At 44.6% G+C, this 27,160-nt stretch overlaps 1 protein-coding gene across 3 annotated transcripts in view; it reads left to right on the plus strand.

Annotated features, from left to right (window-relative positions):
- CACHD1 (cache domain containing 1) overlaps nucleotides 1-16,150 on the plus strand; it is a 212,717-nt gene extending 196,567 nt beyond the window's left edge. For all 3 annotated transcript variants that reach the window (XM_070405283.1, XM_070405284.1, XM_070405285.1), the window contains 5 exons: nucleotides 424-575; nucleotides 2,132-2,293; nucleotides 3,514-3,591; nucleotides 4,429-4,530; nucleotides 12,691-16,150. In XM_070405283.1, the coding sequence (XP_070261384.1) occupies nucleotides 424-575; nucleotides 2,132-2,293; nucleotides 3,514-3,591; nucleotides 4,429-4,530; nucleotides 12,691-12,929 (733 nt within the window). In that variant the 3' untranslated portion in view covers nucleotides 12,930-16,150. The remainder of the gene's footprint in view (nucleotides 1-423; nucleotides 576-2,131; nucleotides 2,294-3,513; nucleotides 3,592-4,428; nucleotides 4,531-12,690) is intronic.
- Nucleotides 16,151-27,160: the final 11,010 nt, after the last annotated feature.

Below are 27,160 nucleotides of genomic sequence, written 5' to 3' on the forward strand. Positions count from 1 at the left end.
AAGAAAATCTGTTTTACTCACCTCTGTTTCCCAAAGTTATTTGACCATATTTTTCTTCCTTCCTTCCTTTTTTTTTTTTTTTTTTTTTTATGACCAGACACTTGGGTGGTGTTAGGCCAAAGTCCAACAAACCTTGGGGCCACTCGGTCTTTTAAGATGATTTTAAATAATCCCGCACTCATCCGTGCTGCATGGATTTCATGGTTGGATTCAGAGAGAGCAGTTTTCTTTCTCTCATTTCCAAGTTGTTGAGGGACATAAAGCAGGTTGTTGCTATTCTGGTTTTATAAGGAAAGGAAACTGATGCTCGAGGAGTGAGAGCACTCGTAAGTAATGGACATCTGGAGAGCTGGGTGCCCAAGCCCACGTGCCCTCCCCGCCTGGCACTTTTTCCTGGAACACTCAGCCTCGTCTCTCTGGCAGGGACTGCTTTGGTGTGCTGGACTGCGAGTGGTGCATGGTGGACAGCGATGGAAAGACTCACCTGGACAAAGCCTACTGTGCGCCCCAGAAAGAATGCTTTGGGGGGATTGTGGGAGCCAAAAGTCCCTACGCTGATGACATGGGAGCCATAGGTATGTTTGCTGGGAACCCATAATAAGTTGATTCTTGAAGACACATTTTCCTGTCTTTAAAAAGAGGACAGAAATCTTAAAACGATCCTCCACGCTGCCTCCCTGATTCCTTTGCCAGTAGTTTTTCATTACAAAACCAAGGCCGCTGACTTCCTCCAAAGCTGGCGAGATATTCTGTGCAGAGTGAGCAGCCGTCGGGCCTGCCAGGTTTTGCAAGCCTGGAATTCATCCTCATAAAGCGTGTTCTGATAAATGTCAGGCCTGATCTCTGCGTGGCTGAACCCCGGAGTCTGTTTGAATGTGAGTCCCAGCTGTCAGAAGCACAGGGCCGATGGTGGGTGGAGGGACCGCCACGCATCCATTTCCCTCACTACGTTTGCAGAGCGAGAAGTCGTGTGGCCACAAATCATTATTTAGGGCCATGGAGGTCAACAGAAGCCAGAGCTACCCAGTGCAGCTGGAGTGGCTTGGGGTGAGGGACAGGATCACTGTAGGGGTGAAAGCCTCGGGGATTGGGCTCCAAGACCTCAAAAATACTACCTGCATCCCACAGTGAGATGTCAGTGTCTTCACGGAGTTAGCACAAATGCCTAAAGCTTAGCTGGCAGGAGAGGCAAATATTTAAGCCTTTAGTGAATACCTTGTTTACTAGCAACTCCCCACATTAGCCCATCAGTAGAAGAAAAGCTCCAATGTGAGGACGGGTTCTGAGCTCACATATGACTACTGAAGCAGGTTAGACACAGGGAGCGTGACCTTGTTCTAAGTCACTGTGTATACCTACCTGCAGTTTTCTGTCTAAAAAGTGCAAAGGGTGGCCCTAGCCAATTTAGCGCAGTGGACAGAGCATTGGCCTGTGGTCTGAAGGGTCCTGGGTTCGATTCTGGTCAAAGGCTCGGTTGCAGGCTTGGTTGCAGGCTTGATCCCCAGTAAGGGGTGTGTAGGAGGCAGCTGATCAATGTTTCTCTCTCATGGAAGTTTCTAACTCTCTATCCCTCTCCCTTCCTCTCTGTAAAAAATCAATAAAATATATATTTTAAAAAAATTAAAAAGTGCAAAGGTTTCCTTAAAGCAGCGGTCGCCAACCTTTCAGACCTCACGGACCACCAGTGGTCCCCGGACCACGCGTTGGCGACCACTGTTTTGAAGGAAACCCACAAGCTTTGAAATGTGGGATCTTTTTGAACACATATTGGTTATACTGGGTGCCATTTATTTCTGTGAACTCAGTCACATGACCCCAAAGAACCCACCTTGCCCTCACTACTCTTACCTCTCTTCCAAGAGCAGCCCCACCCCAGGAAGCTGGGCTCCCAGCACTGGCCACGGTGTGTTTAAGTGGTTCTCATCTACTCACTCATTTTACTAGATCTTGCTAATTGTGTTCTGACTCCGTTGAAATTTAATTTGAGAACCAGGAATTAAACGAAGTCACTGCTCCCACGTTCTTGTGGGTCATCTTTGAGGAATTCAAAGGTGAGAGCAGCTCTCCTTGCCCTCACCAGACCCCTCCCCGCTCTATTCCTGACAAGGGACATCTGTTTGTTTTCATGAAGGTGATGAGGTGATCACATTGAACATGATTAAAAGTGCCCCTGTGGGCCCCGTGGCCGGAGGCATCATGGGGTGCATCATGGTGCTGGTCCTCGCCGTGTACGCCTACCGCCATCAGATTCACCGTCGGAGCCATCAGCACATGTCTCCTCTGGCCGCTCAAGGTGAGCTCGCAGGGAAAGAATCTCAAAGCTCCTGCAGGGGCAAGCAGCCTCTGCAGGTGCTTCCAGGGCCGAAGCTGGTGGCCCATCGTGTGGGCCTCTGAGCATCGATAAGAACAGGGCTGCACTTCCCGCCTCTCCAGAGCAGGTGCAGAGGGCCCCGAACCTGCTTGGCTCCTCTAGCCCCTTTTGAGTCCCTGGGAAATTCCTGGCTCCTCTCCCTTACGCAGCATCCGCCCACCACACCTGCTCTGGAGCAGGCCAGCCAGGCAGCTGGAATGCCGAGTGGGAAACGTTCTTCTTCACTCAGCTCAGTTGTGTTGCCCTTGCTGTCCCCAAAACACCGGCCAACACAGAGGCCCTAGATCACTATGGGCAAGAACAGGAACCATTCTGTTGGTGTTACCTATTTTATTATATATTTTGTGAATGAACACACATTCAAAGGAATAATCCTATCTTTTAAGACAGGATAGGTAAATGAAGCCAGGTATAAAATGATTAATCTGTAATTACTGCTTCCATACCAAGAGTTAAATGTGGTATCTGTGTTCCTTTGCAAGGGACAAAACCATTTAAGGGGCCACACACACACACACCCCTCCCCAACCCATTCCGAAAAGCTCCAGGGGTGTGCTCACCGGTCTGTATGGACCTGAGGCTGACCCAGCATTCTTCCTGGACTGGGTCAGGAGCCACTGAGCTCACCTGGCAGCCAGAAACACAGGGGCGTCGGCCTGTTTGACTGTGGCCACGATCCTGATGGGGGGTCAGGGGGTAATGCTGCCCGATTCAGTGACAGGGCTCAGCGCCAGGCTCTCCCCCCTCGGTAAGGTGGGTTACACTGAGGGCGGCTGCCATCCAGGGTTGCCTTGTGCCTGACCTTTTATATGATTGTGTGGCACCATTTTATCAACTCGGTTGGCTGGGGTTTGAGACCGTTTCCTTCTGTTTTGGGTGTCTCAGCAGAGTTAGTCTCTATCACCTTTTCTTCTCTTCAGAAATCGGTGTCAGGTCCAATTGTTCACTTATTCTCCCTCTTCTGATTCCTGTTCTCTCCTCTATTTAAAAAAAGGGGGGGTATTAGTTTTTCTTTTCCAAAATCGGGTTCTTCTTGATGGAATGCTGTCACCCAGCCATCCAGCGAGCCCGCTGCAGGGTATTAAAGTCGTTGGTTTTGTTTGATTAAATAGTCATGTTTCTCTCTTTTTAATGATGGGTAGAAATGTCAGTGCGTATGTCCAACCTGGAGAATGACAGAGATGAAAGGGACGACGACAGCCACGAAGACAGAGGCATCAGTGAGTATCCCGCTGCCTCGCGCAGAGGTGTCAGCAGGAGGCTAATCCGGAATAAATATTCCTTTTTATATCCTCTTGGCTTGTATTAAAATTTAAGAGGCTTTGACATGATGAGGTCTTCTCCCCCATTTTCATTAGGAATACGTATAGGTGTTTGCTTTGTTTTAGGAAATTTCAAAAGCTTTCCTGATGCTCTTTTTGGAATGCATTGCTTTGGCCTCACCCTTCCATTTCTTTCTCCTCCTCATTACTGTCCAACATAGTGTATTAGAAAGGGAATAGTCCCGGATGCATTTTCTTTAATCCCTAAAGCAATGTACACAACGTGGGGAAAGGGGCAGCTCTTTACTAAAAGAGAACTCCACTAGTGTTGAGATACTGCAGGCTTCAACTACTTAGAGCAGGGGTGGGGAACGTCTGGCCCTCGGGCCGTATAAGACCCACAAAATCATTTGGTCTGGTCCTGCCGAGGTGTTAGGGGTGAGTTAATTAAATGTTTGAGCAAGGAGAGCAGGCTAATGTTTAAGTTGATAATTTTGTATGGCCTGCAAATGATGTTATAAATATCCAGATGGCCCCTGGCAGAAAAAAGGTTCCCCACCCCTGACTTAGAGCCTATCTTCTTGATACCCGTGGAGATACGTAATTAGGAACCTCTCCCTGCCCCAGTTCTAAAACCAGCTCCCCTAATCCTCAGCTTTTTTAAAAAAAAAATAATTACATATTCTAGCTCTCCACAGAGCAACCCCAACATGCAAATGAGCCTGTTCAGAGTAAATGTCCTTGATACAGTAAGGACATGGCATAGGCGTGACTCGCTGTCCTTGTCTTCCACAGTCAGCAATACTCGGTTTATAGCCGCGGTCATGGAGCGGCACGCACACAGTCCGGAGAGGAGGCGTCGCTACTGGGGCCGCTCGGGAACCGAGAGTGATCATGGTAAGGTCTCGCTTCCTGCGCCAGGGCCTGCGGGCCCCGGGGGACCCCTGCGGGCCAGCGCTCATGCCCACTCTTCTCTCTCCTTCCTGTTCTGTGCTCAAGGCAATTATTCTGACATGATTTTCCAAAAAGACACATTCCAACGTGACACTGTGATAAGAGCCCAAGGGCAGCCTTGCGTGTGTCTCCGCACTCCTGGGCCCAGTGAGATGAACTCTGGTACACAGGTGGCTGCCTAGGTTTTCGCCCTGAATAATGTCTGAGTGAAAGCTTCTCCCGCCCACGTGACTCTCAGTAAATAGGCAGCCTAAATAGGTCCTACCGCCCAGTGTTGCTAGTTGGCAAACGCCAGCATCATCAAGGCTCTCCCAGGCACCTACGTTGGGGACAGGGCAAGAGTCCATGCTGTCCTCTGGCCTTCCCCGACCCGGCCTCCAGCCCTGCCTGGGAGGCTCTAGGCAAGTTTCATTAAAGAGACAGCATTTACTCTGGGCCTTGACGGGTGAGGAAAGAGCATTAGGGACAAAGGGACTAGTGGGCACAGTCCTGGTGTTGTACAGAGTCCTTGTAGGATGCTAAGGCGGGCTCCGGGCTGAGTAGTGAAAAGGTGCTGCGTGCCAAATGAGCCAGGAATTTGTACCACTTAGCTGCTCACCTTCCCGGCCCGGCGTCCACGTGGCTGTTGTCATAGAGAACAGCAGTTTTTTTTATTTTTCACATAGCTGTTTAATTCTCCAGAAATACTTACTTTCTCCCCAGAATCAGGGTTTTTTTTTAATGCATGAATAATGCATTTAGTTGACTCTGCTTTCTGCACATCTATCCTGAAAAGGAAAAGAAAAACATGTCTTCAAACACAGTGCTCCCACACCTGGGCTGAGAAATGCAGGAGTGGGTATTTGTCAAAGCAGCCGATCTGGCCTTTTCCCCGACAGCCAGGTCCTCAGACTCCCTTTGGAAAAGAGGAGCTAAAGCCCTGATTGTAAATTGGAGGCTGTTAATTTGAGCTTTGAATGACATTGTTCCCACCAACGAAATAGAAACATGGCGTTTCTATGGAGAGTCAAAGCAGAACTTAAATTTTTCTACTTCTTTGACTTTCTGCCTTTTTCCCCTAAAAACCTTTGAACATTCTATAAATGCATTCTGCCAGGCACTTCTGTGCCTCTTCTCCTTTGAATAATAAAACAGGTTTGAGGCTACTGAAGTTCAACAGAAATAATTTCTTATTCAGCAGAAATACTGAGTCTTCTCCCTCCTTCCTTCCCTCCCTCCCTTGTCCTCTCTCCCCCTCCCTCCCCCTTATTCTCCCTCAGTTGAAATTACTTCAATACTAAATTGGAATTCTGAGTGACGTTGAGAATGTTCCATTAGCTCTCCCATTGTCTTAGTAAAATGGCATATGAAGCAACAGCTTAGATAAAAGGAGTGGAGCAGTGTCAGTATCTGAAAGCCAAGGAATCCAGCTAAGGGCTTGCTTTCTTTCATTTTTCACAATAATTGGAGCCCTGTTATCCCCAAGGAATAAAAAATAGTTTCTCGTGCAGACAGAATGCAACACAAAAAGAAGTGGGAGACGTTGACATTCCACGTAATTCCAGATGCACTACCAAATCAATAGCCTTTAACTGCATGTTGTCACATCCCCGCACCCGTATGGTGGGTCAGTAAAATTGGTGGCATTGAGTTAATGTCCCTATCATGCATAGAAGATAAAGCCGTATGTCCACATTAAAACAAGGATCTACTAGTAATCTAATTGTTTTGTCAGCACGCTTCTAGCTCGTCTTTATTGTCCTATATGGTGACTGTATTGCATCTGCTATTTGCTAGGCATGGGGCCGGGGGGCTAGGGGTGGGGGGACTTAGAGAAGGGGAGGTGTCATTTATGTGAGCCAGGCAGCGGTGATGTCGAAGGCTTACAAGAGAAGGTCAAGCAGAGTTCACTTGGGATATCTCCGCTCCTCCTCATTACAAGTTGTGAGACTTAGCGAAGCTACTCTGGACCTCAGTTTCCTAATTATTAAGACAGGATTAGAACTTCCCCGCCAGTGAAGTTGTGGGGAATAACGAAACAATGTATGGCAGACAGGAGCTCAGGGTTGACCTCCCCACCTACAGACCCACTCTGCCCTCAAGCAATTTACAGTCCAGGGGTAAACAGTAAATGAATGCATGTTTCCCTAAGGACTGATAAAAGACTGACTATGACAGCTTCCTTAAAGGAGTGGAACAAAGAAGAAGCAGCTTAGGTATTCCTCTTTCATCTGCAGGGAAATCATGGAAGACCCCAGGGGGGAAGTGGCATGTGCTGGCCCTTGAACTGGTGAGGTTGTAGGACCACGGTTCTTTGCTACCCAGGGAGCATAGTTCCACAAGAGTTTGGGGGTCTGATACACAAAAGAAAAGTCAGAACAGTAACACAGATACACTTGACTTTTGTGGTACGGTTCAGACCTGTGATGTTCCTAGAATTAAAATTAAATGTTACCAGACTAACCTTGGAAACTTTCAGGCTACATTTTTTATTTAGAAATATTTAGTGTGACCAACGGAGTTCTGTATTTCAAAGGAATCTCATTTTAATTTTTGTATTTCAATAAAAAAAATTCTATTCAAACTAAGAATGGTTTCTGAAAAGTGAAATCATCTTTGTCAATATTCTAAGATCTGGAACGATTGTTTTCAGCACTCAACTATGGACTGATACTGCCACGAGCAGGTTAAAACAGTTACTACCTACCTGTGCTTTTAATTATATATCTGCTTTGCCCATTATTTCTCTTGAAGCTATCATGTTTTATCTAATCATCTACTGGCTTTTCTTTTCTTTTTTTTAAAGATAAAAACCACCAATAATTTGTTCCTTTTGAATCTGTTCTGGTTACCATCTTATTAGAAACTTTATGTATATGTATATGAAGCAACATTTTTTTCTTTTTAAGAGGGAAATTTTCCCCAAGTTAAGCAAATTCCAAAACATTCAAAAGGCAAATGCTGAACCTTGAAAATCTGGTCAAAACCTGTATAGTGCAGCAGACCATTGTCTAGAGGTGCAGATACTGTCTTGCAGTTACTCTCTGTGGCCACCAGATGGTGAGTGAGTCCCTGGAGAGACCTAACATCCTTAACTAACCATCTAGAGAGGTTTCTTAGAAACCATCAGCTAGATATACAAGCAGAATACCAAAGACCAGAAGCTTAATCTTGACTCTTCTGTTCTTAATGAATACCTGACCTCCTTCCTGAAACCGTTTTCTTGATTGAGATCATCTTTGTAGAGATTTCTCTGCATACGCCTTTGGACAGTAACGAATTTTTTCCTTTGAAAGTATTGGTAAATATCCTGTGTGTTTTAAAATAGGGCTCCCTCCGTGAGTCAGAGATTGAGTCTGTTTTATTCATCACTCTTCCCTGTGCTCAACCGAGTTGCATGGCACCAAGTGAACAATTAATTTGTTAAGTGAGAATATGTGTTTGTCTTTCTCCTGCTTGTCCACAACTTACTTCCTCCCTGCAGATTTTTATTAATTATTGAGATAAAGGGAAGCCTACATTACAGAGGGATTGAGCAAGTTAAATAGGATGGCCCTGAAGTGAGTGGTTCACTTTGGAAGGGCCTCTGCTGGGGTTCTCATCAGAAAGCATCAAGAGAAATTGGGGTGCCCCAAGTTGCCTCAGGGACACCTGCACCATCCCCACCACCCTGGGTCTGTGCCCTGTCAGGTTCAGAGCATCCCTGGACCCTAAGTCAGAACCCCTGGGCAGGGCCCGGGGAATCCTCGATTGTCTTCCTTATCAGAGAAGACTGTTGAACGTCACCACAGATAATTGAAAAAAAAATCATTGATGCCTTTGTTTTGGGAATATAATGCATGATTTTTTTTTAATTGTGTGAGTATTGTGTTGAATATTAGAAGTACAAAGATAAATAAGTTACTGTGTTTTTTTAGAAAGAATTTGCTAATGGACAAGACAGCCCTATATTATAACACGGTGAAATCTAAGATAGTGATGTACACAGAATGCTGTTTAAACTCACAGAAGGGACACTGGGCTAGGGGTAGGGGGTGTTGGTTGGGGATGCTTCCAGAGAAGACCCTCAAACTGAAGCCTGGTGCACAATAGCAAGAGGAGGGAAGGGGAGCCAGGCAGACGGACCCCCCTGAGTTTTATATCATGAATGTGAAAGTGAATTATCAGTTACTGTGAGTGTGTGCCAGTGACCAGAGACAGAAGGCTCCCAGGAGTATGTGGAGGAAAGAGGAAGACAGCGTAGCTCTAAAGGTTGATCAGAAATAATCAGCATAGACACTGCACTTGACTAAAACCAGGTTTTCCACATCAGTCCCTTCTATGTAGAGCAGACAGTGATGTAAGCATATGTAGCACTTTGTAACTGAGGTTGGGAGTCTACCATCCAGTCTTTTTTTTCCCCCACAGTTTATTTTTTAATATACTTTTTATTGTTGATAGTATGACAGATATTTCCCATTTTCTCCCTCTTCCCTCCCCTACCAGCTCCTACCTCCTCCCCATCTTCACCACCCTATTGCCCATGTCCATGGGCTATACATATAAGTATATAAGTTTTTTGGTTTATTTCTTCTCGTCTCCTCAATCCCACATTGAGGTATGTCAGTCTGTTCCATGCCTCCCTGCTTTGGGTCTTATTTTGTTGGTCAGTTCCTTTTGTTCATTAGGTTCCACAAATAAGTGAGAACATGTGATATTTGTCTTTCTTGGTTTGGCTTATTTCACTTAGCATACTATTTTCCAGGTTCATCCATGCTATCCCAAAGGGTAAGAGGTCTCTCTTTTTTACAGCTGCATAGTATTCCATAGTATAAATGTCCCACAGCTTTTTTATCCACTCATCTACTGATGGGCACTTGGGCTGTTTCTGAATCTTAGCTGTTGTAAATAATGCTGCTATGAACATAGGAGTGCATATATCCTTTCTGATTGGTGTTTCTAATTTCTTGGGATATAGTCCCAGAAGTGGGATCACTGGGTCAAATGGAAGTTCCATTTTTAATTATTTGAGGAAACTCCATACTGTTTTCCACAGTGGCTGCACCAGTCTGCATTCTGTCATCCAGTCTTATAGTCTAGACCAGCCGTGGGCAAACTACGGCCCGCGGGCCGGATCCAGCCCGTTTGAAATGAATAAAACTAAAAAAAAGAAAAGACCGTACCCTTTTATGTAATGATGTTTACTTTGAATTTATATTAGTTCACACAAACACTCCATCCATGCTTTTGTTCCGGCCCTCCCGTCCAGTTTAAGAACCCATTGTGGCCCTCGAGTCAAAAAGTTTGCCCACCCCTGGTCTAGACACAGCACTGCCAAAACTGAAAAACTGAGAAACTTGCTCTGGTTCCCAATCTCTTAGTCTTGGGAGAAGGCATCACAATTTCCCCAGCCTCTGAACCGAGAAACCTTGACCTTCTCCTCGAGGTAATAACTCCTTTGTCACACACACCAGGTGAGTTCATTTAGTCACCAAATCCAGCCCACTCTGCACTTGAAGAGTTTCACGAAGCCCACGGCTGCCCCACGTCAGGTCCTCACCATCTCCTCGGGCTGACACGCCTGCCCCGTCTTCTGAGCGTCTGATCGCTCCTTCCTTCTGTCCAGCCGCCTCATTGCCACAGGGATCACCTTAACACACGCTATGTCTTTGCCATTTGCCTCCCTTGCCCATTACTGAATCCCAACTCGTAGCTTCAGCCAGCCTTGCTGATCTGGTCCCAGCCTCCCTGTCCAGCGGCATCTCCCACATCGTCCTCCCCGACACCAGGTTTCTCACCACTGGCCAGTCCACTAGGGCCATTCCAGCTGCTCTGTCTGCATGTGCTCGTCTCCCTCTCTGTGGCACATTGCCTCTGCCCCTTCCTTTTCCTAATAAATCACTCCTGTCCCATGAGGGCCACCTGGAGTGTCACTTACTCGGGTATCCTAAGGTATTTTCAAAATCGTGTATTGTCCCTTTGTTTTCTGGGCTTTGGCATGGCCTACATGATGTGACTTGAACTCACCGTCCCAGTTTCTACCTGCCCTGTTCTCCAACTACCTGCTGGCACTCATCCTAGCCACATGGGACAGGTATATCCTTAGGTTTCCACACCTCTGTGGCTGTGCTCACCTGTTCTTTTGCTCATATCCACTTACCCAACTCCTGTTCATCCATTTAAGCCCAACTGAAAGATGAGTTCTTCTGTGGCGCCTCCTCATTCCCCCAGCCAGACGTAGACATTCCCTACTCTGGGTTTTAACTATACCTCAGTGATAGCACTTACCATTATCTGCATTGCAATAAGCCCAGCTTCATGGATATCTGTCTCCTGAAATCTTTAAGGATAAAAGACATCTCTTATGTATGTTTTATAGTCTCCAGCCCCACTGTGGTCTTCAATGAATGAGTAATTGAATTGAGTTATGTTTATACTTGTTTGATTTCTCAAGTACTAGCTTTTGAGCTCCTTGTACAGGGACCAGGTTTCCATCTTGGTATCTCCGGCAGGGGCCTAGTAGGCGCCCAATAAATATTTGTGGCATTGGACTGACTTAACTAATTGTCATTTGGGAAATGTTTCATTGAGGGCAGAGAATTGCCTTTCTCACTTTTGCACGAAGCACACATTTTCAACCACCAACTATTCTGGCTTAGCCGTATGCAGGCACATCAATTGCACAGCCACAACTGTGACTAGCGCTGCCCACGGGTGAGTGCTGATGGATGATAACTGTAGATGCAGCGGAAATATTAATGAGCTGTCACTTCTCAAACATTTTAAAGGGGATTTTTGCAATATTTAAAAACATGCCAGCGTTCTTGGAATCCTTTGATCAGCAAGGGTATTTTCTTTTGAAACATGTATGACTTAGAATACCAGAAGAAATGAATCTTTAAATACAGTGGGCCAGCGCCCACAGAGAATAGTTGACTCCTTTGCTAGCTCCTGTGAGGGTGTATGGAGTTGGTACTGGAACCTCAGGCAGATTTGTTAACCTTTCTGATCCTTGCTTCCCTCACCTGTAAAATGGATATTAAAATGCCTGCTTTGTTGGGATGCAGGAATGACATGACATCCGTGCCTGCCGTGGAGCAGGTGTGCAGATAAGGTGGCAACTGTTTTTGTTCTTACTGTTGCATCACATTCAGGCATTTTGAAGCCCAGCTTTGCCCACCAGTCCCCAACTGATCTGAGACCTGTTAGGGTCTTTTTCTTGAAGTTGCCTTTTTAAATATATATATATATATATATATATATATATATATATATATATATAATTGATTTCAGGAAGGGCGAGAGCGATAGAAACATCAATGATGAGAGGGAATCATTGATTGGCTGCCTCCTGTACGCCCTACACTGGGGATTGAGCCCACAACCCAGACGTGTGCCCTGACTGGCAATCAAACCGTGACCTCCTGGTTCATAGGTTGATGCTCAACCACTGAGCCATGCCAGCTGGGTGAAGCTACCGTTCTTTTTCTCTTCCTTTAAAATAAAAAATAGCCTTAATCTCATCTCAAGGAAAAGTGTAGGAGGGAGGAGAGTTCCCCAAATGTCACTGGCGGTTATCTATTGATCAGATGGGACGTGAGATACCTTTGGTTTTTATTTTGTTGATTTAAGGAAAGGGTTCTTGCATATATATATTTTTTAATTTTTTAAAATATATTTTATTGATTTTTTATAGAGAGGAAGGGAGAGGGATAGAGAGTTAGAAACATCGATGAGAGAGAAACATCGACCAGCTGCCTCCTGCGCACCTCCCACTGGGGATATGCCCGCAACCAAGGTACATGCCCTTGACCGGAATCGAACCTGGGACCTTTCAGTCCACAGGCCAACGCTCTATCCACTGGGCCAAACGGGTCAGGGCCTTGCATATTTTTTTTTTCTGATCTAGACTTTCTCAGTTGTCTGAAATGATTAGGTATTTCTTGGGTAATTGTTTTAAGAAAAAAACAGTCAACACAAGATCTCTTTAAAATAAGCACCTGGCCCTCCGCTGACAGCCTGCAAGCATTGGCACCGGTGTAGCGCAAAGGTAGGACCGCCTCCTGTGCCCTGGGGACAGGAGGTGACATCTCCTCCCTGCTTCTAGAAGCTCCCCGCGGCTTACTTGTTCTGTTCATTTTCTAGGCTACAGTACGATGAGCCCGCAGGAAGACAGTGAAAACCCTCCGTGCAACAATGACCCCTTGTCCGCAGGGGTCGACGTGGGGAACCACGATGAGGACTTGGACCTGGACGCCCCGCCGCAGACCGCGGCCCTCCTAAGTAACAAGTTCCACCACTACCGCCTGCCCCACCCCACGCTCCATCACAGCCACCACCTCCAGGCGGCCGTGACCGTGCACACCGTGGATGCGGAGTGCTAACCACCCCGCACCTCCGTGAGAAGACGGGAGCTGGGAGGTGCAGGGCGCTCCGGAGAGGGAAAGAACCAGCCTAAAACCCACAGCAAGAAACCCCTTGCATTTGGGCTTGGTCCAGAGTGATCGAACTCATGTCCTGCCTGCGAATACATTGGAGAAGGAGAGAAACAACCCAATCGCACTTGGGAAGGTGCCCGGCTGGTTCTGCCACGGAGGGGAAATTAGCCTGATAAACGAGCCGGCCGTGACCCACACGGAATGGAACTGAAGGCAAACCTCCAAACACAGAGACAGAACCTACACAGGAAACATTGGGAGCCTTCGTTAAGCTGAGCCAGAGGAATGTGCTGAGGAGCCAGAAACGCTCGGCTCTCCTTAACGGGACCGGACGGGGCGAGAGAAAAATGCGCTCCAGCGGAGCCGGGGAATGTGGCACGGCCTGGCCTGTCCCAGGAGCAGCGTGTGCGCTGAAGACTTCGCTTTGCTCCTCGGTGGTACCCAGACACCACGGTTGCCGTAGGGGACTCGTGTGAAGCTCTAAATGATGCATCTCAAGATTTCTAAGCAAAGGATTATTTTTCTACTATTTATTGAACTTGCAAACATTCTCAAACTTTGGGGGAAAGAAAAGGAAGCACATGAGAAGTTTTCAGCAGTGATCCCTAGCTGTGTTGTGTGTAATGAAGTGGTTCTTTGACTAAGGAGTTCTATTTCTTATTTAACTGATCTCACCCCCCCGCCTCCCTCCTCCCCCTCCCCACTCCAGCAAATGGGAAAATGAAGAAATCTTTCTCTCTGACATGTTTACATCCATTTCCTTTAGACCATCATTTCATGGACACACATACCTTGGTTTGTAGTACAGTACAGTATTCTTTCTCTGGGTTTGACAGAGGTGGGGAGGGGCAGAGAAATCCTAGAAACTTATAAAGAAAATTGTGTTCCTTTTTAACACAATCCCACTCCCCATGCAATGCTTTTCTCGGGTTTCTAGGAAACCTCCTGACACAACCCCAGCCTTCCAGCGAAGGGAGGTTGTGTTTCATTCTCCTTGTTTCAGAGACGAGAAATTTGAAAATGTCCTATTTCGATTCTGAGAATATTGAATGCATAAAGGAAGAAGTTTTTAAAATTGGAAATTTGGATTGTGCGTGAGAGATTTCTTTTGACATCATCGTTCAAAGCTGCTGCCGGGTATGCGGGAAGTTGCCCGCCAAGCTGCTTGGTGATTGTACTCAGAGATGAACCGGATCGGGCTACGAGAACATGGCGTTGTGAGTTGAAAGTAGTGTTCCAATGACAGTGATGTATTTTAGATTCACCCGTTGTGATTCCAATATGATATAAAGACATTCTTGCACCGTGTGTGTGGTAAATCTCCGTTTATGTGTAGTTGGAAAAAAGTCACTGAATAATGTTTTCATGATAGGGTATTATGATATAATGTTTTTTTTTAAATAAAAAAAAAAAAAAGGCTCGTCCGCAGTACCGGAAGCAAACTACGTGTGCTATCAGGAAAGCCCTTCGTACTGTGTATGAAATGGCAGTCTAGTGGAATAAACTGTATGAATGGACAGTGTTCATGGTTATAGTGATTTGTTCATGTACCACTGCTCGTGCCTCCAGGCAAGGTGCGTTCCCTTTGTGTCCTAGCGGATGGGCCGCCAGGCTGAAAGCAGGCCTCCTTGCTAGGCTGTAGTCAAGGTCAGGGGCTCCTGGACTATCTTGAATATGCAAAGAAATTTTAAGAATGCAATGGGATAAAATGAGAAGCCAATATTTTAATGTGTGTGGGACGTAGCTCCCCTTCCTGAACATCTGAATCAGTGTCATTAATAATGAATAAATGGTTGTTCTTGAACTGCTGGAGAGAATGGATGGCTTTCCTGACTTCCCGGAAAATTAAACCTCTCCTTGGAATACTGGGGTTGTGTGTTTTTTCTAAAGTGAAGAGCCTTCGTGTTATGACAGTAGTTTCTTGATGGGGAGTGATGGGGAGGGGAACTTGGTGTTTCTAAGAAAAGAATCACAAGACTTAGAGCTTAAAAATAAAAAATGGTACAGCCTACTCAAACATAATAAGAGAAGTGCGTTTTGTGTCTTTTGTGATAAGAATCTCCCTTATCCTGAACTTTAGGGGGAAACCATTGAATTCTTATACCTGAGTAAGAAAACATAACTGAGTTTTACAGTTCCTGTGGAATATAGGACAGCCAAGTCTGTGAAGTTTGAATTGGGGTTACCTTTTGTCTCCTTCCCTAAGGGTTGCATATAATGTTGTTTAAACATTTGTTGTTTGTGTTGTTGTTATTTAAAAGGAATAATGTGTTTCGGGAAACTTTTCATGGTGACCAGTATTATTTCCTTTGCTGCCCTCCCCCACAAATACCATGGCTTTGTTACACACTAGTCTTCCCTGAAATCCTGGAGGGAGGTCTTATGAATGCCTTTTCATTCACTAATTCCCATAACCAACATTGCTTGTCAGTGTTGATAAGCACCAAGAGCTAGGGGTTCCAGGTCATTTTATATAGCTAGAAAAGGAAGTTTCCGCCCGGGTCATGTGGCTCAGCAGTTGAGCGTCGACCCAGGAACCAAGAGGTCACCAGTTCGATTCCTAGTCAGGGCACATGCCTGGGTTGTGGGCTTGATCCCCAGTAGGGGCCGCGCAGGAGGCAGCCGATTGATGATGTTGCTCTCTCATCAGTGTTTCTCTCTCTCTATCTCTCTTCCTTCCTCTCTCTGTAAAAATCAATAAAAATATATTAAATTTTTTAAAAAGAAAAGGAAATTTCCTATTTGTGGCCCCCAAAATCAGGGTTCAAACCCATACTAGTTCTCATAGTCTATATCTATTTTCCAGATACGTTCATTTTACATTAGTTTTTCCTCCTCTATTCTTGAGTTAATTTGAATGCTCAACTAAACTTCATTAATATTTTTCTTTGAAAAACTTTGTCAGATGTATTCAGACAGGTTTACCAGTATTTTGCATGTCAGTGTGACAGGTGTGTATGGGAAGAAGTCCTGGAAGATTACTTAAGCTTGCCTCCATTTGGCAATGGACTCCTCTAATGATTACAGTGTTTAAAATGTGTATCTGGTAGAATAATCAAAACAGGGCAGCCCAGTCTCATTGGTATCCTTTTTGGTCTGTTTCTGAGAAGAGGAGTGGTGATTTTCCTGGCTGCCATACAATGCCATATTCAGAATTTTTTTCTAAATTGTCGGGGGGGGGGGGGGGGGCGGGGAAAGAATCAGGTTGAAAGATATATTTCTATGGCTATTATTTATAACTATATAAGAACAATAATAGTCCTTTCCCTTAAAAAAAAAAATAGTCTAGTTGAGTCTATAAAAGAATTCATATGAAGCCCTGGATGGTGTGGCTCAGTTGGTTGAGTGTCATCCTGTACACCAAAAGGTCTCGTGTTCAATTCCCAATCAGGGCATATGCCCAGGTTAAGGATTCAGTCCCCAGTCGGGGTATATGCATGAGCAACCTATCAATGTTTCTCTTTCACATCAATGTTTTTCTCTCTCTCCCTCTCCCGTCTTATCTCTAAAATCAATGAAAGCATATTTTTTAAAAGTTCATATGAAAATGCAATGGGAACACTTTGTAAAGTATATGATTGTCTAACCACTATGCTATACACCTGGAACTAATACAAAATAATATTGAATGTAAACTGTGTTTGAAAAAAATTTAAGTTAAAATAAAAAAAAATACACCCAATGTCCAAGCCAATATGAACTAGAGGCTCATGACTAGGGTGATAAGTAAGCACACTGGAGGACCGGAGGGCCAGACCTCACTTTCTATCAGTACGAATGGGTGAGTGGGGTTAAGGAGCCTGGCTATAGAATGGAGTCTCATTTGAATTGAGAATTGCTAAGGTGAGAGGAGCAGTTGTATCTCCTAAGAGTTGAATAGAACATATAAGTAGATTTAAAAAAGTGTGAACAAAAAGCCACAAGAAAGGAAATCCTGCCATTTGCAAAAACTGGGATGGACCTTGAGGACATTATGCTAAGTGACATAAGCCAGACAGAGGAAGACAAAACTGCATAGATTCCATACTTATGTGTGAAATCTAAAAAAAAAAAAAAAAAAAAAAAAGCCAAACTCACAGAAAGAGAGTAGAAAAGTGGCTACCAGGGGCTGGGGGTGGGAGAAATAGGGAGAGGTCTGTTTAATAGCTAAGGTGTGTGTTGATATATATAGCTGTTCTTTGTAATGCAAGAGTAAATTTCTAGAGTATCAACTGCAGCCATGAATTAGTTACAACATATAATAATGTATACAGTACTTAGAGTAGTAGATGAAGCACATTGACTTTTCCAAAATACTTGCTTAGTCGATTAGTGCAACACTTTTTAAAATTTAGGTATAATTGACATACTATTTTCAGTCATGCACCCTAATGGCTTGTACATGTGTATATGAATGTTTGTATGTATTGTAGAATGATCACCACATGAGTCCAGTAAGCATCCATCACCATACATAATTACAATTTTTTTCTCAAGATAGGAACTTTCAAGATTCATTCTCTTAGCCACTTTCAGATATGTAACACTGTTTTTTAACTATGGTCACCATGCTGTACATTACATCCGCATGCCCTATGCATTTTATAACTGGAAGTTTGTACCTTTTGATCCCCTTTACCCATTTCACCCATCCTGCACTCCCCACCCCAGGCAACTACCAATCTGTTCTCTATATCCATGAGCTCACTTTTTTGTTTGTTTGTTTTTTGAGTACAACAATTTTTTAGTATATTGTACTAACAGTTAATACAATATTACATGTTTGGAAGTTTTTTAATGTTACCACTGATAGAAAAATTCTCAACTTCCTAAACCGTAGTTTCAGTATATAGGCCTTTAAAAGGCTACCTATATTTTATTGTAATAATTTTATGTGACATATATATACATCTAAGTGAGCAAGTAATTCCTCTTGGCTAATTTAAATGTGTAGTTACTTATCCTATATAATAAAAGGCTAATATGCAAATTGACCAAACAGCAGAACGACCGGTTTCTGTGACACACACTGACCAACAGGGGGCAGACGCTCAACGCAGGAGCTGCCCCCTGGTGGTCAGTGCGCTTCCATAGGGGGAGCACTGCTCGGCCAGAAGCCGAGCTCATGGCTGGCAGCGCAGCGGCGGTGGCGGGAGCCTCTCCCACCTCCGCAGCAGCACTAAGGATGTCCGACTGATAGCTTAGGCCCACTCCCCTTAAGCCGGCAGTCAGATATCCCCCAAGGGCTCCCAGACTGAAAGAGGGTGCAGGCTGGGCTGAGGGACCCCCCTCCCCCCAGCCCCCTGAGTCCAAGAATTTCATGCACTGGGCCTCTAGTCCAATATAGTTTTTAAATAGCATTTCTTTTGAAGAAGGAGCTTACATGTGGAAAGTTTTCAAATCTGACTTCTTCTGAGATCTCTTGTGTTTCTTTGACACTATTCCCATTCTGTTTGCTGCCTGACTAGAGTGTTTTATGTAACACTATACCCACCAGGATCACTGTCTTCGTTCTTATGTTGGCCTGGTGCTTTTAGAAAAAATAAATAAGTTACATAACAAAAAGCTTGGCTCCTCTACAAAAGTATGTTCCTGACTTTCAGGACTCCTTGGCAAGCCTTTATCCAGACCCAGTTTACTCTCTGGTACATTCTCCTCAAAATCTGTTCCCAGACGTTTCTACATTGTCCAGCCCGCATCCCTCCCTCGCGGTTGGGTAGAAGTCTCACAACGCTTGTACCTCTCATGACAAAATTGTGCTCCCACATCATCTATCTCTGAGTTCCTCCTCCTCCCTGGAGCCAACTGGTAGACTCTGGTCTTGTTAGTTGCATCAAATACGCCTGCCCTCAGTTGTGGCTCCTTCTCTTGGAGCTGAAAGCACTCAGTTATCCCCTCGCCTACAATACAAACCTCCCCAAACATGGCTTTCCCCTCAGATTACTGTTAGATGTTCCTCTGTCGTCCTGGATCAATATTTTAACATTGTAACTTTTTTTTTTTTACATTTTTAATCTAAAATCCTCTGGACCTCACCCTGGCCTCCTTGTGCAGTCTCCTTGCCGCTTGCCCTCCCCATGCACTCATCCTTTGCGTGACTTTACCTACAAGCTAGAGAAGCGCTCCTCCCTGACTCTCGGTGCTCCCTCTCCTGTTCCTTAAATCCTGATCCCCTGCCTAATGTATACGGACATTTCCCACGCGGTCCAGCACCAGAGATGCCATCGTCCCTGGAGTCACTATCATTTCTAACCTGGACCGATGCAGCAGCGTGTCCATTGTCCTCCCATCTCCATTCTTGCCGCCTCCCATTCATTCTCCAAATAATCTTATTTTTATTGAGGTAAATGTCACATACCAAAAACTGACCATTTTTAAATATGCAATTTAGTGACATTTAGTGGATTTAAAATGTTATAGTACCATCACCTCCGTTTAGTTTCGAAAGATTTTTGCTGCCCCAGAGGGAACCTCTGTGCCCCAAAAGCAGGCACTCCCCTTTTCCCTATCCCCTAAAAACCACAAATTTACTGTCTGCTTCAATGGTTTTGCCTGATCTGAACATTTCATGTAAATACAATATGTGACATTTTGTGTCTGGCATCTTTCACTTAGCACCATCGATATTATAGCATGTTTCAGCACTTGACTCCTTGTTCTGGCTGTATAATATTCTATTATACAGACATATCTCCTTTTCTTTATCCATTCATCACTTGATGGACATTGGGGTCATTGCCACCTTTGGACAATTGTGTATAGTGTTGCTTTGAGCATTTGTGTACATTTATTTGAATGCCAATTTTTAATTTCTTTGGCTATGTTGCTAGGAGCTAAATTGCTTGGTCATGTGATAATTCTATGTTTAACATTTTGAAGAACTGTCAGGCCCTAGCTGGTTTGGCTCAGTGGATAGAGTGTCAGCCTGTGGACTGAAGGGTCCTAGGTTCGATTCCAGTCAAGGGCACATGCCCAGGTTGCGGGCTTGATCCCCAATGTGGAGCATGCAGGAGGCAGCCGATCAATGATTCTCTCTCATCATTGATGTTTCTATCTCTCCCTCTCCCTTCTTCTCTGAAATCAATAAAAATATTTTTAAAAGAAAAAGAAAATAACTGCCAGACTATTTTCTAGAGTGGCTGCACCATTTTGCATTCTCACCAACAATGTACAAGCGTCCCAATTTCTCTACTTCATTACCAACACTTATTTTCCTTTTTTAAAAAAAATAAAAAGAAGAAGAAAGTATAGTCATCCTAATGGGTGCGGGTTATATCTGACAGAGCAATGTTCTTTAAAATGTAAAATTAAAACCTGTTACTTCTTACCTTGCTTAAATATTTTGCCATTGCCCTCACCCTCACTTTGCTCTTAGGATAAAGTCAACCTAACCCCATTTTACCCTCAGTCTCTATCTTCTTTTAAAATATATATTTATTGATTTCAGAGAGGAAGGGGGAGAGAGAGAAAGAGATAGAAACATCAATGATAAGAGAGAATTACTGATCGGCTGCCTCCTGCACGCCCCACACTGGGGATCCAGCCTGCAACCCAGGCATGTGTCCTGACTGGGAATCGAACCTATGACCTCTTGGTTCATAGGTTGATGCTCAGTCACTGAGCCATGCCAGCTGGGCTACCCTCAGTCTCTTCATTCCTGCTGTCTTCTCTTAAATTCTTGAATAAGCCTTGTTCTAGTATACCTCAAGGCCTTTGCATGTGCTGCTCACTCTGCCTGGAATACCTCCTCTCCAAGCCCACCCCTCCCAGCCCAGCCCTCACATGGTCCTCCTTAGATCTCAGCTTCGATGCCACTTCCTCAGTGACTACCCACATGGTGTTAGCTACATCCCTCTGTTAGGGGAAAAAGTTATTTAAACCCAAAACTGACTATGGCTGCTGCTGCCTGCTAACAGAGAGGGCAGCATAACCCTTAACGGGAAACTTCATCTTACACTTACAGAGGGAAGACAAAGGCGGAAACTGTGAATGCTCCGCCAGTTTTTCTGTGCTGAGAACAGATGAGACTAGTCTGTGAAATTGATCTGCATAATAAACAGGGGTAAATGGAGCTTCCAAAAGGACCAGGAAAGCAAGATACCTGGGGAGTCTTGAGCAGAAAGAAGACACCAAAGGTAAAGGCTCTGGTCCCCACAGAGAAAGGTGACCAGCAAAAGTCCTACAAGGCACCAGCTGGCAGGAGGCGAGAGGGTGTCGGATTTCAGTCTGTCTGGCTATTGCACTTCCACCCCCTCTCCCCACAGCTTCACTGGAGTTTCATGGACATACGAGTCAGTGAGTGGCTTCAGGGGAAATGGAGGAGAATGAACCAAGTTAGGACAGGACAGGACAGGACAGGACAGGGGAGAAGGAAATAGTTGCAGAGGTGAGAGGCAAAGGCAACAGTGGAGCGAAGCAAAAACTCAGCCACAGGTCACAAGAGCCCCCAGAGATTCCCAGCGATCTTGGGAAGGACAGTGCATTTCCTACAGGACATGGGACAAAAGCTCCAAGCGAATTTTATTGACATCTCCAAGACAGCTTGACCTCCGCTGACATCACAGCACCCTATAGGCCAGCAGTTCTCAACCTGTGGGTCGAGACCCCTTTGGCAGTTGAAGGACCCTTTCACAGGGGTCGCCAAAACCATCCTGCATATCAGATATTTACATTACGATTCATAACAGTAGCAACATTACAGTTATGAAGTAGCAACGAAAATAATTTTATGGTTGGGTCTCAACATGAGGAACTGTATTTAAAGGGCCAGAAGGTTGAGAACCACTGCAGGCGATACCGCCTCGCTCGCTGTCGTCACATCTCAGTTCTTGTTGTATGTCTGCCTTCCAGGCCAGACTAAGCTCGAAGTCGGGCCTCTGTCTTACCTCACACAGCGCCTGGTGCCTCCCACAAGCAGGCACTTACAGATACTTGCTGAGTGAATAGACTGTTTTCTGACCAGCACTTAAAGTGGATTAAAAAAGGGAATAAAAGATACTAAAATGGGATAACTTCATATTTTTTATTTAGCATCCTGCCCCCAAAATGGAAATAGTTGAAAATTCAAGAAGCCTAAAGTGATAGGAATAAGTTTACTTGTTAAAAGATAGGAGGAGATTGGGATTTCCTTATCAGAATGTCCCATGAGCACATTAAAATCAGCCCATCGACTACAAAAATACCAGAAGGAAATAAATCCCTCTGTTTATGACCTTGGAGAAAGGAAGATTTTCTTCAACCCGAGAAAGCAAAAGTCATAACTCAAAGATTGGTCTAGCTTAAAATCTCTGTACTACAAAAATAACCAACAAAAACTTAATTGCAAAAATAGAACAAAGGCTTGGCACTGCCAATAAGAATACATAATAAAACTAAGCTATTAATAATAATAACCTAATAAAACTATCACGTAAAAGAGGAATTACCCAATAAAAAAATCAGGCCAGGAGCTCTTTAGTGAAAAAAAAGCAACAAACAGACAATAAGTATATGAAAAAATGTTCCACCTTTCTAGAATTAACGAAGCACAAATAAAAATGGGTACGATTCCTCCCCCCCCCCCCCCCATAGTTTTATAACACTCTAAGCCAGTGGCTCTCAACCTTCTGGCCCTTTAAATACAGTTCCTCATGTTGAGACCCAACCATAAAATTATTTTCGTTGCTACTTCATAACTGTAATGTTGCTACTGTTATGAATCGTAATGTAAATACCTGATATGCAGGCGACCCTTGTGAAAGGGTCCTTCGACCGCCAAAGGGGTCACGACCCACAGGTTGAGAATCGCTGCTTCTAAGCAATAGTGGTGGCATGTAAATTAATATTGGTACTTTGGCAAATCTACGGAAACTTAAATGCCCAACACAGTGACTCAGAAGTTCACTTCTCCACATGTATCCTACAGAGATGCCTGTGTGCGCAAGGAAGCATGACAAATACGGTTACTGCAGCAGTTGTTGAAATGGAAGGTTTGGATACAATCTCAATAATGACTAACTAACTGAAATGTGGAATATCCATGTGATGAAACATCATGCAGCAGCTCTAAAAAGAAGGTGGATCTCTGTGCACAAACACAGTCGTATCTGCAAAGACATACTGTTGAATTTAAAAAGCCAGTTGCAGCCCAGCTGGCGTGGCGCAGTGGCAGAGCATCAACCTATGAAGCAGGAAGTCACGGTTCAATTCCTGGTCAGGGCACATGCCCGGGCTGCAGGCTCAATCCCCAGTGTGGGGGCATGCAGAAGGCAGCCAATCAATGATTCTCTCTCATCATTGATGTTTCTATCTCTCCCTCTCCCTGAAGTCAATTTAAAAAATAAATAAACCATTCGCAGAACGATATGGAGAATGGGATACCTGCCATATGTGGGTACGTGAGAGCATAGGAAGGGGAGAAAAAGACTCAAAGGACCTGCACCAACAGATCCCAGTAATTATCTCCAGGAGGTGAGAATAAAGGGCAGAGTGGCCCAAGGATAGTAGCCTTCTGATGGATAATGTTTAAAAGTTTTGCAAGGCAAAATGTAATCCTATCGTTTTTGTAGCATTAAACTAATTTAAAATTAGATGCACCAGAGTAAGACTCTACACAGCAATACAAAGAAATGAACTACTGATGCACAAAACTTCCTGGATGAATCTCACAGACAATAGGCTAAGCAAAGAAGCCAGACCTGAGACTGCATTCTGAGTAAGTCCATGGAGATCAAGTTCTAGAACAGGCAAAACTAATCTGCATCCAAAAAAAATCAAAGCTGTGGTTTCTTCTGAGGGTGGGAAGACTGGTGAGGGGCACTATGGGGATGGAAAGGTGGGTCATGTGGGCAAATCCACTTGTTAAAATGGCAGTCGCGGTATGTCCATTTCAATGTATGTAAAGTTGACCTCAAAAAATGAACAAAAATAAGCGTCTAGTTTTCTGTCATGGTACAATGTTTACATTTTCATTTTGCCCCAAATTAATCAGCCCTTCCTCAAACATGCGCAGCCTCTAGTTCCCTTCTCTGCTATCCTCTCATTGATTATGTCACCGGAGCTCAGCCAGACCCCACAGGACGATGACCAGGCAACTCTGGCCACACGCAGGAGCATGGTGTACGGAGGAGAGGAAGGTGTTACACGTGTTAACTGCAGGTGGGTGGCAGGTGTTTTTATCTGCACAGAATGTGTGTTGTGTTGCATGGCCAGTCCCATGACGGGGACCGAGGAGAGGAATTGTGAGTCATTTACTGGGCTAACTGATCGGCCTGTGTTTCGTGCTCAGGAATCAGTTTACAGAGATGGGAAGCAGCATAAGTGAATAGGAAAAGGACACCAGCTCAGCCTTTTAATTATGGAAAAGTTGGAAAGGGCAAAGAAACAGAGCAAATGGGCAGCAGGCCTGGAGGGAAAGAGGCAGTCTTAGAGCTCTTTGCTGGCCTCCAAAGGGCCATGGCCTTTCAGATTAAGTCCTTTCTTCATATTTTATAGGAACTGGGATGCTGAGGTGCCATTTCAGCAAAAGTGGGACCTATGCTGGGAGGGTGGGGAGAGGATCGGGGCAGATACTCTCCTCTCAGGCTGATGACTGGGGTTCCTAGCCAGAGATACCAACTTTCAACCAAATGAATGACAAGATTTAAAATGTAAACTAATTGGGAGTTGGCAAGAGGATTAAATAAATCATTGCATTAGAAAAAACTCCTGGCATTAAATAGCAGTCATAAATGTTATCTAGCTATAGCAGCCGCAGCCAGAGCAGTAATACTATGAAGCAAATGAAAACTCAGACTATGTTAGCTTTTTTTGCAGACATTTCTTAGTTAATTGTAGGTTGCAGGTTATAACCCAGCCTATCTTGGCTGGAAGAAAAGGCAAAGAGGAAGTAGAACAATTTTACAATTTAGTCCAGATTGGTAGGGGAGACGGTAGTTTCCTCCCCTGGGTTGGAGAGGGAGGGTGTAGACAGCTTGGAGGCCCCACCAGTCCTTGTGGGAAGCAGACAGTGCAGTAGCATCCAGCCAAGAAAGCCGAGGGAGGCCAGAGCGCCTTTGCACAGAGCCGGCCAGGTTTTAGGCCTAAGCTGCACTATGGGTTCTCTCCCCTCCCCACTGTCTTCTAAACTTCATCCATTAAGGAACCGACTGGCTGGTCCTCGGTGTTGGAGGACTGGGCCCAAATTTATGTGGATACTTTTCTTTTTTTAATAAAAAGATTTTGTATTATGATAAAATAACATAAAATTTGCCATCTTAACCATTTGTAAGTGTACAATTCAGTGACATTAAGGACCTCAGCAATGTTGTGCAACCGTCACTGCTGTTTCCAAAACTTGTCATCACTCCAAATATGTTGGTGATTTTTGCTTCCCCTGACTCACAAAATGATAATTCCATAATTTAATATGACAGCTAGAGGGACCTTCGAGATTACCTCCCATCACCTCATTTGTACAGAAAAGGAAACTGATCCTCATAAAAGTTTTATTCCAGGCCACGGGGCTAGGTGAGGGTGGGGCTGGAGCGCAAACCCACACTTCTTGATGCCTAATCACAAGCTCAGTCGCCCAGGAATTGTGTCCATCATAAACTCTGTTTTGTTTCATCTCTTTCTAGCTACCTAGATTAGTTAGTCTCTTGCAGAGGTCATAATGTCAAAGGCCTACAGGCACAAGACAGACACTGGCGAGGTGTTCCTCGGATATGTGAATTAACAAATCCCCCCAGCAACACAAGGGCAGCCAGCTTTAACATTATTGCCATACAGATGGCCAATTTTTAAAAGAAAAGCCGAAAATTTAAATTTTTTGTGAGATGTTTTACTATTAAACACTAGAGGCCCAGTGCATGAAATTTGTGCACTGGGGCGGGGGTGGAGGGGGGCAGGGGTCTCTCAGCCTGGCCTGCCCCCTCTCACAGTCCAGGAGCCCTAGGGAGATATCCAACTGACGGCTTAGGCCTGCTCCCCTTCGGACATCCTCAGCGCTGCTGCACTCGCCAGCCATGAGCCCAGCTCAGGGCTTCTGGCTGAATGGTGTTTCCCCTGTGGGAGTGCACTGACCACCAGAGGGCAGCTCCTGCGTTGAAAGTCTGCCCCCTGGTGGTCAGTGTGCATCATAGTGACCAGTCGTTCTGCCGTTCCATTGATTTGCATATCAGCCTTTTATTATACAGTAGGTCCTAGGGTTACATCAGAGATCCGTTCCTACCGCACGACAATGCGATTTTTACCATAAGTCAGAACCCATCTACATAAGCACCTATGTCACTCACATGGAGCACATACACAGCAGTAATGAAGTGAAACAGTAAAAAAAAAATTAAAAGAAAGATAACAATTCCTGACCTTTACTTGTGGTAATAATAAAAAACATAAAGCACATATGTACATACATCAAAATGACATAAAATTTTTTATAAATAAATGGGAGATGGTGACGTAACCACAAAATGACATATGTCGCCCTAACCGGTTTGGCTCAGTGGATAGAGCATCGGCCTGCAGACTCAAGAGTCCCAGGTTCGATTCCGGTCAAGGGCATGTACCTTGGTTGCGGGCACATCCCCAGTAGGGAGTGTGCAGGAGGCAGCTGATCGGTGTTTCTCTCTCATCAATGTTCCTAACTTTCTATCCCTCTCCCTTCCTCTCTGTAAAAAATCAATAAAATATATATTTTTTAAAAAAATGACATATGTCAAGTCCGACGTAACCCGAGGACTGTCTGTATAGGATTATATGGGAGAAATAAAAACATGTTCAGAGGTTATAGGCATTATTCAGAGCTCCGTGCCTGCAGAAAGCAAGGTGTGTTGTGTACGAGTCATGAGAGAAATAAGAGCTCAGATAGCATGTGATAGACACAGGGTGATGTTTATTGAATAAGTGAATAAATGCCCCGTGCATCCACTCCATCACTTTTCCCCACAGGCTAGAACACTGGAGGGATTCAAGAAATGCCTATAAAGAAGATCCTTGTGTTTGCTGGGAAGTTAGGGAATTAACCAACCAAGTCACTTATTTCCTTATTCACTTGTTACTTTATTGACTCACAAATTCCTTGATCATATATTGTGTACCAGGCTCTGTGCTAGATACTGGATAAAAAGGGACAGAAATGCACAGCCCTTGCCCTCCAGGAACTCACCAGTTCATGTGAACAACTATAACACAAGTCATAACTATTATCAGAGGAGAATGCCCAGTGCGTGTGTAATGCA

The sequence above is a fragment of the Myotis yumanensis genome, unplaced genomic scaffold (genome assembly GCF_028538775.1).
Source record: "Myotis yumanensis isolate MYYU_CA2020_CCGP unplaced genomic scaffold, mMyoYum1.0.hap1 SCAF_2, whole genome shotgun sequence".
Classification (NCBI taxonomy): Eukaryota; Metazoa; Chordata; class Mammalia; order Chiroptera; family Vespertilionidae; genus Myotis; species Myotis yumanensis.